This window comes from Corythoichthys intestinalis, chromosome 18 (assembly GCF_030265065.1).
Source record: "Corythoichthys intestinalis isolate RoL2023-P3 chromosome 18, ASM3026506v1, whole genome shotgun sequence".
Taxonomy (NCBI): Eukaryota; Metazoa; Chordata; class Actinopteri; order Syngnathiformes; family Syngnathidae; genus Corythoichthys; species Corythoichthys intestinalis.
Window position 1 is genome coordinate 33,204,767 of NC_080412.1, and position 15,922 is coordinate 33,220,688.

Consider the following 15,922-nt stretch of genomic DNA (forward strand, 5'->3'; position numbering starts at 1 on the left):
AAAAGTATTAAAGTGAAAAGAATACTCAAGTAAGGGGTAACATTGTGAGTAACTGCTTATTTTTGTTTTTCTTTTCAAACAATGGTATTTTTTTCTCTCAGCACAAATTTATCTATATGAACTGTTGTTATAATGATACTGTACAATAACCCATGACAGAACCACAATTAGGCATGTGCTGGTACGATACTCTGACGGTATGATAACCTTAAGCCAAAATATCACGGTATTGGAATTACAGCTCTAAAATGTGTTAATTTGACATAACTGGGTTAAAAACAAAAAACATATTTTTCAAAACATATTCGCAAATTGGAACGTAAGTATAATGTTAAGTTAAAATCAATTTTAAAAAGTGACAAAATATTCTAAATAAAATTTAAATAAAAGCATTCCTTCAGGTGAGCATAAACCCACAGCTCAACATTGTCACCATCAGAACAAAAATAATTGAATTATTTTCCATCAAAAGCATGTGTGTATGACTCGCACTTTTTGGGAGATAAAAAATAGCTAATACCTTAGGGACGGTATGATGGAAAATTTTTGCGGTTTTGAAACCTTGACGTTTTTATACCACTGTAAACCTTGACTTGTAGTTCTTAAAAGATAAATGTTAATACGTAGTAAGTTATAGAAATTTTATATTAAAACCCCTCTTAATGTTTTGGTTTTGATAAAATTTGTGAAATTTTCAAGCAAAAAATAAACTAGTAGCTCGCCATTGTTGATGTCAATAATTACACAATGCTCATGGTGCTTAAACCTATAAAATCAGCTGCACACAAGCGCCAGCAGAGGGCGACAAAACACAAAAAAAAACACAAGTAACAAGTGGCCATGACACTGTGCTGTCATTTTAATCTGTTTGAGCGGGGCATGTGCGTTAATTGCGTCAAATATTTTAATGTGATTAATTTTAAAAATTGATTACCGCCCGTTAACGCGATAATTTTGACAGCCCTAAAAAAAATACATATAACGTGTCGATCAAAGAGATAACTTGTAATGACTCGGTTGTAGCCCAAAGTAGCGGAGTAAGAGTAGCGTTTTTTCTTCACAAATCTACTCAAGTAAAAGTAAAAACTACTCTTAAAAGTACATTTTTCTCCAAAAGTTACTCAAGTAAATGTAACGGAGTACATGTAACGCATTACTACCCACCTGTACTTACAATATACAGTATGTGTTTTCTCACTGGTTAAGTGCAATGATGATACAGTAACTCTCAAATTGTAAATGTATTCATTATTCGTCTTCTCCAGAAGAATACATTCTGTAAAAATATTGTGATCAATTATTTGTTTTATACCTGCTTAATAGTAGGCTGGAATACGATTGGCATAAGGTGGCACACTAGTAATTAAGGAAGTACTTACTTATTCGTTTGCTTATTTTACAATGTGAGTGTGAAATACCCATATTCTACCATAAGTATTACAACTTTTAAATAATGAAGCACAATGGCCTTGTTCTTGTTTGGTTTTAGTATGGAAAAAACCCCTGTGAAATCTGTTTCCTTCCCTAATCTTTCATAGCTTTTCCCCACCTTACTCTCTCTTTTTTACTCTCACGTGCACAGTTAGCCCTCTTTTTCTTTTGCCTGTTTTCGAGGAACCCCCTTACAAACACATACAATACAAATGCTTGCACACACATTAACTCATTCATTCTTCCTGCTGGCTTCGTTCTGTCCGTTTAACATCAACAGTGTTGACCCAAGCAACAAATAACAGCATTTGACATCAACAATACTGTTGCTAACCTCTATGAAGACTTATGTGTGTTGCGTTTTGCCTGATTTTTTCGGAATGTGTCATTCAACACATCAGAACAACACCTCCTTAACAAAACCGCAACAACTCTTCATTTGGTGCCAGGTCATATCCTCCCGGACAGCAACTGCAGTTTCTCACAAAGGCCTCTGTCAGAAAGCTCCATTATGGAACTATTGTGCATTTTGCCTGAACCCCAAACCCTGGGTGAGGAATTCTTTTCACTCTTGTCTTTGCTGCAGTATAGCCGGTATTTCCAACTACAATGGCCACAGTGGAGGAAGACATTGAGCCACCCTCTCAGGCGTCCGCAGCCCAAGTCCTTGATAAAAGACGATTTTCTCAGGACATTCGTGTTCTGGGCCGAGACGAGATTGACAATCTATTATCCAACGTTGGTAAGAAAAACCTGATCAATTTCGAGTGTATTGGGTGGCTGTGCAACAAATCAACTGCTGATTCAGAAGAAACGTTTTTTCTACTTTTCCAAAACAGATGGTCGTCCTTTTAGTGTCATACATCGTCTTCCAGAGTTAAAGGAGGAGGGTATACCTTATTTAATGCCTGGCGTCCCTATCACATGTAAAGTGGATAACACAGAGAGATACACCACTCGCTCTAAGGTACATAGTGATGTATCGCGATACTTTGTATCCCAAAAGGTTATCGATGTGCTCCTGCTAAGAATCGATATATCATTTTAAAAAGATGTAATTGTTCAAGAAAATAGAAAAAAAGGAAACAACAGGTTGCTACCAAAATTTTACACTTGAATAGCGTCTGAGTTAGCTCATTGGCTGACATTGACGGTGCTAGACGTCCAATCCATTTTGACAGCGAGGGGTCAAAGATAGATTGGATGTCTAGCGTCGTCAATGGCCCTGAAACAGAGCATTCACAGCCAGTCTTTCTTCTTTTGGGGGTATTTATAGGTCACTTCATGTTCATTTTAGAGCATTTACAGGTCGCTTCCTGTTGACTTTGACTCAGTTCCTATTCATGTGAGGACATTCGCGGGTCACTTCCTGTTCAGCAACTCAAAATTAATAGTAAGTGACCCGTAAGTGCTCCATAATCAACAGGAAATGAACCAGAGATGCCCCTAAATCAACAGGAAGTGACAAAAAAATCAGTATATTGTATAATGCAGAATGATTTTCTGACCCTTGTATTGATTATTGTTTTATCACGATATAATTAGATCATCGTTATTGTGAGCCTTGTATCACGAAACGTATCGTGTCGTGAAGTACCCACAGGTTGCCAACCCTACAATGTAATGTACATCAAAATTATGTATTTTCTCAAAAAGGGGCTGTTGGCATTTGTTTAAGTTGAATGAATACATTTGAAAATATACCATATTTTCCGCACTATAAGGCGCAATTTCAATTCCTTCAATTTTCTCAAAAGCCTATAGTGCGCCTTATAATCCGATGCTCCTTATATATGGATCAATATTCGTTAATCATGGCATGATATTTCCTTTAGCGCAGCTCCATCTATTGGATACATAATGCCACCCCAAGCACTAATTCTACTGTTTCGCCTTATAATGCGGTGCGCCCTATTTTTGAAAACAGTTTTGAATACCGGGATTTTCGAACTATAAGCCGCTACTTTTTTCCCTATTTTGAATCCTGCGGCTTGTAGTCCAGTGCGGCTTATTTGTTGATTTTTTGGGGGTTAATAGATAACACTTTGACAGCGGCGCCATAAGACTTTCATAAGACTGTCATAATTATGACATGACACTATCATAGGCATTACTGAATGCTTATGTCATTAAGTTTCGTCTAGCAAATTATGTCCAGCTTGGATCTTTTATATCCATTCAAAGTGATATAATTTTCCGGATAACGGCAAATAACATCTGTTATAAGCATTCATTAATACGCATGACAATGTCATGTCATAATTTTGATTGTCTAATGACAGTTTTATGACACCACTGTCAAATACAGTGTTACCAAATACCATAACCTGCAATTAATGAAACAACTGGAACAGTAATTGAGGAAATAATTAGCACAGAACAGGAAATTAAATTGTTATGTACATCTCTAGCGCCGCAATGCATGCTAGAGGGCATGTTGGACGATTACAGTGTTGACAGCAGGTGGCAGCAGAGGTTGACTGTCTCCCCCAAGGGGGGAGTGACTGCCAAATGAAGCTTCTTGAAGCAATGATGTTGGTTCATGGTGGTTCATTTGGTCTCATGACAGTCGTATGATGCCGCTGTCACATAAAGTGTTACCGGTGAATATGTTTTGGTGTAAATATCCCATAGTATAGTGATGACAGCTGCGGCTTATAGTCCAGTGCGGTTTATCTCTGAACAAATGCCATTTTCATGCCAAATTTGGTGGGTGGCGGCTTATGGTCAGGTGTGCCTTATAGTGTGAAATTTACGGTAGTCCATTCATTGAAGGTGCGCCTTATATTCTAATGCACCTTGTAGTGTGGAAAATAATCAAATGTTATTGTTAATTGGGGTAAGCCTTTGTTAGTTGAATTGTAATTAAGTACACAGTAGAAGCCAGTATTTGAAGAAATAAAGTGTAGCATTTAGATTGTCTTATTCACATCTGAAATCCCGTTTGCTAACAATCCTTACAAGGGAATATCTGCATAGTTAATTGCTGTAATTTCTCTAGGTCCATGTAGGCACCCTGTATACTGTGACGCTAACTCATGGTCAATTCCACTGGACAGTAAAGAGGAAGTACAAACACTTCGAGGAGTTGCATCGGGATCTCTACAACCACAGGATGATGATTCACCTTCTGCCTTTAGGAAAGTCAGTGCAACCCTTCTTCAGTACTTGACAGTTGGAGGTTATTTTGAAGTGCAAAATATGAGATTTTTTTTGCATACATATTCAAATGTCTCGTCTAGATTTGCAAAGGAGCGGCAACAGCTAAGGGACATGCCTCAGGAAATGCCCAGCTTACGAGGGAACCAACGCTCCAGAATGACGTCAAGCAAACTGGTATCAGAAAAACAGTCGGATTTTTGTTAAAGCAGAGTGAAAACCTCTCTCATCACATCCAGCCTGTCCTTGATAACGGAGGAAGTGTAGTGTATATGTTTTGATTTTGACATACATTTTAAGCAGTGTTTGTATACTTTTTATAATATTATATAAATCCTTATTGAGATTGAAAAAGTAATTTGGGTATTTTATTCTATGTAAACGTTGTATACAGTACATACACTGTATGGTGAAGGCAAGGGTGTAGGTTTGCATAGGGACAGTAGGGACCAGTGACGTGCGGTGAGGTTCGTGGTTGGTGAGGCACTGACTCCTTAAGTGTCAGATTTACAAATATATAACCAAAAAGGGTAGCTTATTCAGTTAACTACTGGTTATTTCATATCTCATCAGCATTCTTCACAAAACACACACACACGGTACATATTACAGATACGTAAAGGTAGAAAATAACGTGCATTTGCGCTACACTCTCCATGTGTTGGAATTTCCATCGCAAGTCTTTAGTTCATACAACATAAATGAGTACAGAGTGGTGTACAAAACCACAGATTTCAATTTTGACCTTTTGTGAAATATTCAGTTGTTTTTAAAACTTGAATCTGATACGTAAATCAATTTAATACAGATTGCTCAACAAAAAGCATGAAAAGAAAAAGTATATTTTATTTAAGGCCAAAATTTAGTTTTAAAATGTTAAGATTAAAATGAAAACTGTGGTCTTACCTTTATTTGTAGATGAAGTCCATGCGCCTGCCCTTCGCCACAAAAACCTCAGTTACTTTGTTGTAAAAGTCCTCCTTATTTTCCTTTAGTTTTAAAAGTCTCTCCGCCTCAATGGAGATGATCGCCATGGAGGAAAGTTGTCCTGAATCGGTCCTATTCTGACTGTATCACATCACCGATTGCTACAATTAGATCGTTCTGTATTCTATTTGACAAGCCAGAAAACACAGTGGATGTGTCCAAATGTCTAGCTAACCTCTCATCTTTCTCAGCAAAAGTGTATAAAAGTTCGACATAATTGCCACGATTAGTAGAGCTTGCCCTCTCATCGTTACCACGAAATGCTAACTCCTGCTTAGCTAAGAAGCAGGTTGCATTAATGAGGTCTTTCAAAATCTCGCGGTTCTCCTTTACCTTAGCATTGTGGGTGCTAACGTTGAGCCGCCGCTGTTCGTTCAAAGCCAAATCGATCCTTGAGTTCCAAAAAATTTTAAAGCAGTCTGGCTTTGAATGTGAGTGTACGATCTCTCATGTTTGCTGAGACTTCGTGGTAAATTTTTCATGTCACAATATCCCGTGTTAGTCCAGACATTGGCACAAGTTGAGAACAAAAGGCATGGGAAGCAGTAAAGGCAGTTTTTCGAAGGACAGCCACACAGCCAGTAGTTTTTCTTCGGGTGTACCACTCCGTTTGAAAAGAGCAAGTTATCTTAGACTGTCCCGTAGTTTGAAGCAAACCTTTTAGCTCCGGCGTTGGTCTTCCTCTGTTAATCAGGTCCACTTTTGACTGAAAGTCCAGTTTTGAGAATTTTTTAAGTTTGGATATATAATCCTCTTCCATTTTGGGAGTCCGATGTCGACGTAGTAAACAATACAAAACGGCTCGCCGCAGTGCACTTGATTCGCCTGGCGCCATTACCTGTTGGCTCACGTTCGCCCCCTTTCTGTGCGGCAGCGTACTATCTGCCGCAACCTGTGCCTTTTCACTGCGGTTTTATTTCCCATCAGCAAAACTAAATATGTCGCTAACAAACATTAAACTTTAAGGGTTAAAGACATTAGCCAGACTGTGGAAAATCAGGTCAAATAAACGTATCTGGAAACATTATAATGGCGACATGCATATGTACGGCAACCAGCACGCTCCAATTCCATGTATCAACCCAGTTTGTTATGGATTGCGCAATCAGAGGTGAGGCTTTACTCGTTGCTGCCGCACCTCTCGTTTCATTTCGTTATTTGAACAGGAAATGGGCAAATTCAGCGATTTTGACTATAAAAAATGTTTGAAATGAGTCATACATTAAGAGCAATGGACAAATATTAATATAAATTTGATGCTATAACTATTTTTTTGTCATGATGACAGGTGAGGCTCTGCCTCACCTGCCTCCCCTGACCGCACGTCACTGGTAGGGACATAACACTAACAACTTGTCAGGATGCTCAAATTGTCCCCACCAACTTTTAAGCAACCTTATTTGCATTATATAATGACTTCAGTTAAATACGGTAATTCAGCTTATTTTGTAATTGTCTACCCATATGTTGTAAGGGTAGAAATGACCCATCATCATTAAGTGAATTACAGTACTTTCATTATGTTCAGATTAATGTTGACCTCTTTTCACTTGCTGAATGTGCCAGTCCATTTATTCCCCCTCAAACACATGTTTGATTGGCTGATGACTCTTCCGCCCCCTTCGAAGACGAGGGATATTAGATTTTTTCCCCCACCAGCAGCAGCCACTGTAAGTAATGTAAAAAGACAGCAATGGAGGTGGGGAACACACCGCTAATTTTGCTACTGAAAGTCCGGCCTGCATCAGAGTTAGCGTGACATTAATCTGTGTGAATTTCTCAAGGAGGAAGCTGCTTTAAGAGTAATATCCTACTATATGTCTTCTACTGTTAACGGTAAAGGAAGTGACCGAAAATCAGCGGGAAATTACGTGAAATGGCTCAGTAACTCAAAATCAAAGGATGTGACTCGTAAATGCCCTAAAATCAACAGGAAGTGACCGAAAATTGACAGGGAGTGAACCGTAATTGCCCCAAAAGGAAAAGGAAATGGCAGAAAACCAACAGGAAATGACTTGAAATGCCCCAAAATTAACTTATTGGCTGCCACAGACGACCATGGATGTCTAATCCGTTGAAGTGGGAGGGACGGCAGTGATAAACTCATTCCAATTCGCAGCAAGTGTGAAAGTTCCCTATCTGTTTGGTCTTATTAATGTCCCATTCCCAGCAAAAAGTACCTGCAGGTTATGCTGTTATATCATCCCTACCAATATTGAGCCCAAACCTACGCCCTTGGGTGGAGGTATAGTGACAGCTATTCATTCACATAATTTTTTTCGACTTCTCTGATGCAGAAATACCTTGAAGAGTACCTGAATGGGCTACTGGAGAACAGGATATGTAGGAATCACCACAGCATGGTAAAAGCTAAATAAAACAAAGACATGCTTTGTTATCATGTGACGTTAACTCAATGGCGCGTTGTCTTCTGTTCTTCTTCCTCGTGAAGTCGGAGTTCCTCTCTGTTGGCACTCTCTCCTTCATCTCGGATCTTGGGCCCAAAGGCTTGTAAGAAGTAACTTCAGACCATTTGTGTGATAGTAATGGGCAGAGAAGTGACGGTATTGATTTTCTTACAACAGAGAAGGGCCCATTTTCAAGAGATCAGGGGGTCACCGCATTCAAGGTTTGAATTGCATCGGCCATCATCAGTTCTGCTTCCGCTGGTCACGCCGCTGGCTGGTGGTGAAAGATTCCTTCTTGATGTACATGAACCGCGACAAAGGACGCATCAACTTTGTTTTACTCTTCGATCCCGAGTTCCAAGTCAAAGTGGGCCGTGCTTACACCGACACTAAATACGGAGTATGCATTGAGAACTTCACTCGGTAAATCTATTTTTGTTTCCTGTTAGAATGCACACGCTTTTCTTTCTGGTGTTGTTGGGCTACATGTGTGTTCAACTTGCTGATTTCAGGAATCTGATCATCAAATGCAGTAGCTACAGACAAGCACACTGGTGGAGTCATGAAATCAACCGGCTAGCAGCAACCTGCCATTTTCTCAAAGTGCAACGCTTTGAGGGATTTGCTCCTCCAAGGGACAACACGCAAACTAAATGGTAGCTAGTCTCATTCTGTCAGAGTTACCTTTAACCTGAATGTCATTTGCTGGGAATTGTTGATGTTGAAGGTATATAAACGGAAGCGACTACTTTGCTGACCTTGCTGATGCACTCGAGCAGGCAAAAGAGGAAATCTTTATCACTGATTGGTGGTAAGTTGTTGTCTTGAGAAGTGTCTTTTTGAGGTAATCTTATTTTAAAATGACAATAAAAATACAATATTGTAAATTCCAGGCTCAGCCCTGAAGTGTTTCTGAAGAGACCAGCAACTGATAACTTCTGGCGCTTGGATGAAGTACTCAAACGCAAAGCTGTGGGTATCAGTTATTATTTTTTTAATACCACTATTATTCAGTAGTTTTCATTTTGTAAATCCTAGTAAGAATATTCCTGTCAATGCATAGACTTCATAATGATATTGAGGGGACACAGGGCACGAGGACAATTAGGGGCCTGCATTGTTGGCGTGGCCGTCAAAGCTGACCGAGTGGAATCACAGACAAAGAGCTTTTTTTGTTGAAATTTCTTGTGAATAAATGCTTAAATCCCTGAATTCTTTATAGATATGCACGTAAAACAGTCTCGAATCTTGGTTAAAAGCAAAGAAAAAAAAAAAAAAAGTGCAGTTAGCATTTGTTATACCTAAATATGTCGAAGTATGATGCTAGTCTGTCAGTCAATGTGCGGCCGCCATATGTAAACAGAGCTTTTCCGGTGAAAATTCTTGTGAATAAATGCTTAAATCCTTGAATTCTTTCTAGATATGGACGTAAAACAGTCTCGATTCTTGGTTAAAAGCAAAAAAAAAAAAAGTGCAGTTAGCATTTATTTTACGTAAATATGTTGGAGTACGATACTAGTCTGTCAGTCAATGTTGCGGCCGCCATATGTAAACAACTTTTCCGGTGAAAATTCTTGTGAATAAATGCTCAAATCCTTGAATTCTTTACAGATATGGACGTAAAACAGTCTCGATTCTTGGTTAAAAGCAAAACAAAACAAAAAAAAGTGTTGTTAACATTTATTTTACGTAAATATGTCAACGTGCGATACTAGTTTGTCAGTCAATGTGGTGGCCGCCTCATGTAAACAGAGCTTTTCCAGTGAAAATTCTTTTGAATAAATGCTTAAATCCCTGAATTCTTTATAGATATGGACGTAAAACAGTCTCAATTCTTGGTTAAAAGCAAAAAAAACATGCAGTTAGCATTTATTTTACGTAAATATGTCGAAGAATGATGTTAGTCAGTTAGCCAATGTGGCGGCAGCCTTACAACAAAGAGCTTTTTACGTGAAAATTCTGGTGAAAAAACGAAAAATATAACAATTACCTTGAATCCTCAAACAAATCACCCATGAGACAATGCTTTCTGTTTGTACTAGTATACGGTACAGCTTTCCTACTTTTTCAATATAAATCTGGTGTTGGGTCGCTGCGACCGACTGCGAATAACTTAAGCGGATTGTGGGATGGCACCCAGTTGAAGGCGTGGCGCAGTAAAGGTCGAATGAATCTGACCCTTCAATATCATTATGAAGTCATTGGTCAATGTTGTACAAGTGAAGTGTGGTAAATCAAAAACAAATTTCATCATCCACTTACTGCGGACATCTAGTTAATAGTGTTCAACTCGCGTCAGTCTGGCCTTTTATTTTTGCTGCAACCTTTTTTGCAATTTTAAAGTAAAAATACACATTTCAAATATTATTTTATCCTGCAGGAGCAAGGCGTCAAAGTGTGTGTTCTGCTGTACAAAGAGGTGGAGCTTGCACTGGGCATCAATAGTGGGCACAGTAAAAGGACACTTATGGATATGCACCCAAACATCAAGGTCTGTCATATCTTGACTCAGCGCCATGCGTTGGAAAAAAAGCTAGTTTTTAATGTACTGTATATGATTCATCCTTAAACAGGTGATGAGACATCCTGACCATGTGTCATCAGTGGTATTCCTTTGGGCTCACCATGAAAAGATGGTGGCCATTGACCAAACTGTAGCCTTTATTGGGGGAATTGATCTGGCATTCGGAAGGTGGGATGACAAACAGTACCGGCTAACTGACCTTGGCTCGACAGAAACGACAGAAAAGGTGGCAGAGCCTGAGCCAGAGCCAAAAGGAGATACAGATGTAAGAATGTGTCACATCGTCTTTTTGGCAGTGATTGAGCATATTGTTTATGATGCATACTTAATGTTGCACTTACTGCTTACATTTACTGACTGTGTTAACCAGCAGAATGGTTTGGCTGGTCCAAACCCATCTGATGATAAAGCAGAGGAGGTTGTGGACCTGACAGGCAACACCAAATTGTGGCTTGGCAAAGACTACAGCAACTTCATCAGGAAAGACTGGGTCCAGCTGGACAAACCATTTGAAGGTATTAGAGGTCGACTAATATGGGATTTTCAAATGCCGATGCCAAAATAAAAAAATTTAAAAAATCAGCCAACTGCCGTTATCCAAAGCCGATATTTGAAGCTGATATACTTTTTTTTTTTTTTTTAAAGCACATACAGTGGGGAGAACAAGTATTTGATACACTGCCAATGGGTTTTCCCACTGGTAGTGTATCAAATACTTGTTCTCCCCACTGTAGATTATAAAGGCAATTAAAAAAATAGCTTTCACAGCTTCAAATTTACAATGATGACCTGAGACTTAAAGGATTATTTCGGTCTAGTGCTATCAAACCAACGAACATAGCACTTTTTTATGATAATACACACTCAGCAATAGGGGTGTGACAAAATATCGAAATGGTGATATATCGTGATACTTTGTATCCCAAAAGATTATCGATATGCTCCTGCCAAGAATCGAGATATCGTTTTAAAAAGGTGGCAATGTCTAAAAAAAAAAAAAAAGAATAAAAAGGAAACAACAAGTTGCAACTAAAATCTTCCACCCTAATAGTTAAAGATGTCCCGATCACGTCATTTACAAAGTATCGGAATCGGCAAAAAAATATCGGACATGCCTTTTTTTAATATATACATTTTTTAATTAAATCGTTTTCTAATTGTATTTAACGTTACAGACAAAATGTCTTACACTCATCCAGAGTCTTTAGTTTTGGCTTAAAGTAGGGCTATCAAATTTAGCGCGTTAACGGCGGTAATTAAATTTTTTTTAATTAATCACGTTTACCGCAATTAACGCATGCGCTGCACAACCCACTCACGCATTGTCGCGTTCAATCTATAAAGGCGCCATTTTACCCGTTTATAGAGCTAAAGGCAGCTTAAAATGAGTAGAGTGAATTTTGGCCGTCTTTGGAGCCATTTTTTAATTGGCTAAAGCCTTACAATCCCTCTCTCAACAATTAGAAATATCGTGAGAAGCAATGTGGGGAAGAAAAGTAGTAACTGATCTTTTTCTTAACACCCGTTGGTATTTCCCAACGCAGAGAAGATATATCAATTGGTGCCACTACGCACAGTCATGGTTGCACTTCCCATCATACATTTGGGCAGAACAGTTAAATGGCTACAGTATCATTTACTGAAAGCTCAACAAATACACTAGATGGCAATATTTAGTCACAATATACAAAGTCACATTTATCCTTTAAGAATTACAAGTCTTTCTATCCGTGGATCCCTCTCACAGAAAGAATGTTAATAATGTAAATGCCATCTTGAGGATTTATTGTCATAATAAACAAATACAGTACTTATGTACTGTACGTTGAATGTATATATTCGTCCGAGTTTTATTCATTTTTTTCTTAATGCATTGCCAAAATGTATATGATCGGGAAAAATTATCGGGAATGATTGGAATTGAATCGGGAGCAAAAAAAAAAAGCAATCGGATCGGGAAATATCGGGATCGGCAGATACTCAAACTAAAACGATCGGGATCGGATCGGGAGCAAAAAAACATGATCGGAACAACCCTAATAATAGTGTCTCAGTTAACTCTAAGGTTGCATTGACGGTGCTCGACGCCCAATCCATTTAGAATGGGAACGTTCGTTCATTCGAAACCTGAGCATTCACAGTCATTTTGTCCGATTTTTAGGGCATTTACAGGTCACTTGCTGTTCATTTTAGGGCATTTACAGGTCATTTTCTGTTGAGTTTGAGTCACTGCCTATTCATTTGGCTGATTCCCAGGTCACTTCTTGTTCTGTAACACAAAATAAACAGGAAGTGACCCATAAAATACCCCAAAATCAACAGGAAGTAACTGAAAATCCACAGTTTAATGACCTTAAATGGCCCAAAATTACCTCATTGCCTGGCATTGGGTGGGGTGGCAGTGAATGAACGAGCCACCCTCCCAGTTCAAATGGATTGGACGTCTACTAGTGATAAACTCATTCCAATTCACAGCAGAAGCTTGTTTTTCTGTTCATTAGTCGTTTGTAGAATATCCTAGAATGATTTCCTTACCAATATATCGATAATCGTTGTATCGCCATATCGTCAGATCATCCTTATCGTGAGCTTTGTACCGCAAATCGTATCGTATCGTGAGGTACCTAGAGGTTCCCACTACTACTCAGCAAGAACAGTATATTATTTTCAAATAATTAAACCCACCAGGACGTCACGATTAGAGATGCCGATCGATCGGGTCCGATCACGTCATTTTCAAAGTATCGGAATCGGCACATAAATATCGGACATGCCTTTTTTAAATATATATATATATATATTTTGTAATTAAATCGTTTTCTAATTGTATTTAACGTTACAGACATAATATGTTACACTCATCCAGAGTCTTTAGTTTAGGCTTAAGGTAGGGTTATCAAATGTATCCCGATAACGGCGGTAATTAATTAAAAAATATATATATCACGTTAAAATATTTAACGCAATTAATGCATGATGCACTGCACGACCCACTCACGCATTATCGCGCTCAATCTGTAATGGCGCCGTTTTACCTATATAGAGAGCTAAAAGGCAGCGTAAAATGAGTAGAGTGAATTTTGGCAGTCTTTGGAGCCTTTTTTTAATTGGCTAAAGCCTTACAATCCTTCTCCCTATGATTAGAAATATCGTGGGAAGCAATGTGGGGAAGCAAGGTAATATTGGATCTTTTTCTTAACACCCTATGTAATTTCCCAACGCAGAGAAGATATATCAATTGGTAGCACTACGCACAGTCATGTTTCCACTCCCCATCATGCATTTGGGCATGGCTACAGTATCATTTACTGAACGCTCAACAAATACACTAGATGGCAATATTTAGTCACAATATACAAAGTCACATTTATCCTTTAAGAATTACAAGTCTTTCTATCCGTGGATCCCTCTCATAGAAAGAATGTTAATAATGTAAATGCCATCTTGAGGATTTATTGTCATAATAAACAAATACAGTACTTATGTACTGTATGTTGAATGTATATATTCGTCCGAGTTTTATTAATTTTTTTCTTAATGCATTGCCAAAATGTATATGATCGGGAAAAATTATCGGGAATGATTGGAATTGAGTCGGGAGCAAAAAAAAAGCAATCGGATCGGGAAATATCGGGATCGGCAGATACTCAAACTAAAACGATCGGGATCGGATCGGGAGCAAAAAAACATGATCGGAACAACCCTAGTCACGATGAGATGTAAACAAGTGAGAGTGATAGAGGATGCTCGCCATGCTAAAGCTAATGCTAACGCGAATGCTACGCTAAAGCTACAAGTTACATTTAGAGTTAAGGATCACTCAGTAAACACCTTTAAAGGCTAAAGCAAGATTGCATATTTTCTCATGCAAGATAAAAAGAAATCTTACAATATTTACAAAACAGGCACGTCTGAAGCTTCCTGTAGCAGTCTGCCTTTAAGCTGCTGCAGGGTCCTTCCTTCCTTATTGGCTTTTTTTTTTTGGCCGCCCGACATATCGGCCAACCAATAGACGGTATATCTCCAAACTGGATGTCATCTCAACCCTCAAAGGCTAAACTGGATTGCTGATTGATGGTTTCAGATAACATCGACCGTACTCGAGTTCCTCGCATGCCGTGGCGTGATTTGTCAGCAGCTGTTCATGGTAAAGCAGCGAGAGATGTGGCTCGTCACTTCATCCAGCGCTGGAACTTCACCAAGGTCAATTTTTAGGGACGCTCTTCTTTTTATAGCTTTATATGCAATAGTAAGTAGGCCTAAGAGAGAAATTTCTGTTGGGAAGAAATCAGGCACACTGCAATGAAATGTGTTTTGTTTTTGTTTTTTTCCAAAAGTTGGAACCAAAACATTTTTATATACCTTTGATTTATGTGACCTACTGTAACTCAACCCCTAATTTGAGGAATATGTGTGTTTAACACTTCCATAAAGTGCATAAAATATCCATTGTTATGACTTAAAAATGGCAAGGAACATATTGTAACTAGTTGTCAGAAGGTTGCCTTGGTTTAGGCGTGTAAAAGTCCCATGTCATTGAAAATTGATTTTGATTTACAAGGTTAACAATGAAGCAGGATATATCGTTTGCATCATTGTTTTACTATATGCTACACAACCTATGGATGTTTGTTTTTCATAGGAAGGTCAAACATCTGACTTTTATTGGCCTTGTCGTTCCAGATCTTCAAAAACAAATACAAGGACAATTTCTACCCCTACCTTCTCCCTAAATCTCATTATTCTGCTGATACACTGTCTTTCACCGTACCTGACACCAAGAAGGCCAAAGTTCAGGTATTGTATTTGCTCACAATTTTTTTTCATCCTTACATACTGTCTGTCGATTGGCAAACAAAACCTATTGACTTTTATCCAATATGTCATTTTATTCATTGTTCTAATCAGCATTGAAAAGGCTATTTAGAGCTGCTAAAATACCTTTCGTTCTTTTTTTAAAATGTAACATTCCATCGCTGCTGGGTTCAAGTTATTTTTGCATTGTTGTTTTTAAGCTCTCACAAATCCATACTTTACCCTGAGCATACATTCTTCATGGCCCATGTGGTGCACAATCCATACTTTACCCTGAGCATACATTCTTCACGGCCCATGTGGTGAAGCTTGTTCCCACACTTTGTTAGTGCTTTTACACAAACCAGGGATTTTAAACATCCAGTACACATAAGGAAGTTTTACTGATGAACAATATCCATGAAGGAAATAACAATCAAAAAGGCAGTCCGATAAGTAAAGTTGATCTGATACACAGTATTTCCGGATTGGTCGTACATGCGGTCTACACAATAGGAAGACTTTTGAGTAACACGCCCGGTAAAGCTGACATTTCAAACTCTGAATTAGGCTGGTAGCAATAGAAGGAGTGGCCCTTGACCATGTGTCACTTCCTTAT

At 38.5% G+C, this 15,922-nt stretch overlaps 1 protein-coding gene across 3 annotated transcripts in view; it reads left to right on the plus strand.

Moving 5' to 3' along the window:
• The window catches only part of pld2 (phospholipase D2), a 31,611-nt gene that overhangs the window by 2,411 nt on the left and 13,278 nt on the right, over window positions 1-15,922 (plus strand). For 2 of the 3 annotated variants that reach the window (XR_009061346.1, XM_057821085.1), the window contains exons 2-16: window positions 2,018-2,173; window positions 2,271-2,398; window positions 4,433-4,575; window positions 4,674-4,767; window positions 7,875-7,940; window positions 8,030-8,088; window positions 8,163-8,408; window positions 8,498-8,641; window positions 8,713-8,796; window positions 8,879-8,957; window positions 10,366-10,476; window positions 10,559-10,774; window positions 10,880-11,024; window positions 14,594-14,712; window positions 15,193-15,306. Coding sequence is in view for 2 of the 3 variants with exons in the window: in XM_057821085.1 (XP_057677068.1) it covers window positions 2,041-2,173; window positions 2,271-2,398; window positions 4,433-4,575; window positions 4,674-4,767; window positions 7,875-7,940; window positions 8,030-8,088; window positions 8,163-8,408; window positions 8,498-8,641; window positions 8,713-8,796; window positions 8,879-8,957; window positions 10,366-10,476; window positions 10,559-10,774; window positions 10,880-11,024; window positions 14,594-14,712; window positions 15,193-15,306 (1,881 nt within the window). In the remaining variant the exon portion in view is untranslated. The remainder of the gene's footprint in view (window positions 1-2,017; window positions 2,174-2,270; window positions 2,399-4,432; window positions 4,576-4,673; window positions 4,768-7,874; window positions 7,941-8,029; window positions 8,089-8,162; window positions 8,409-8,497; window positions 8,642-8,712; window positions 8,797-8,878; window positions 8,958-10,365; window positions 10,477-10,558; window positions 10,775-10,879; window positions 11,025-14,593; window positions 14,713-15,192; window positions 15,307-15,922) is intronic. The other variant, XM_057821086.1, reaches the window with a different exon arrangement.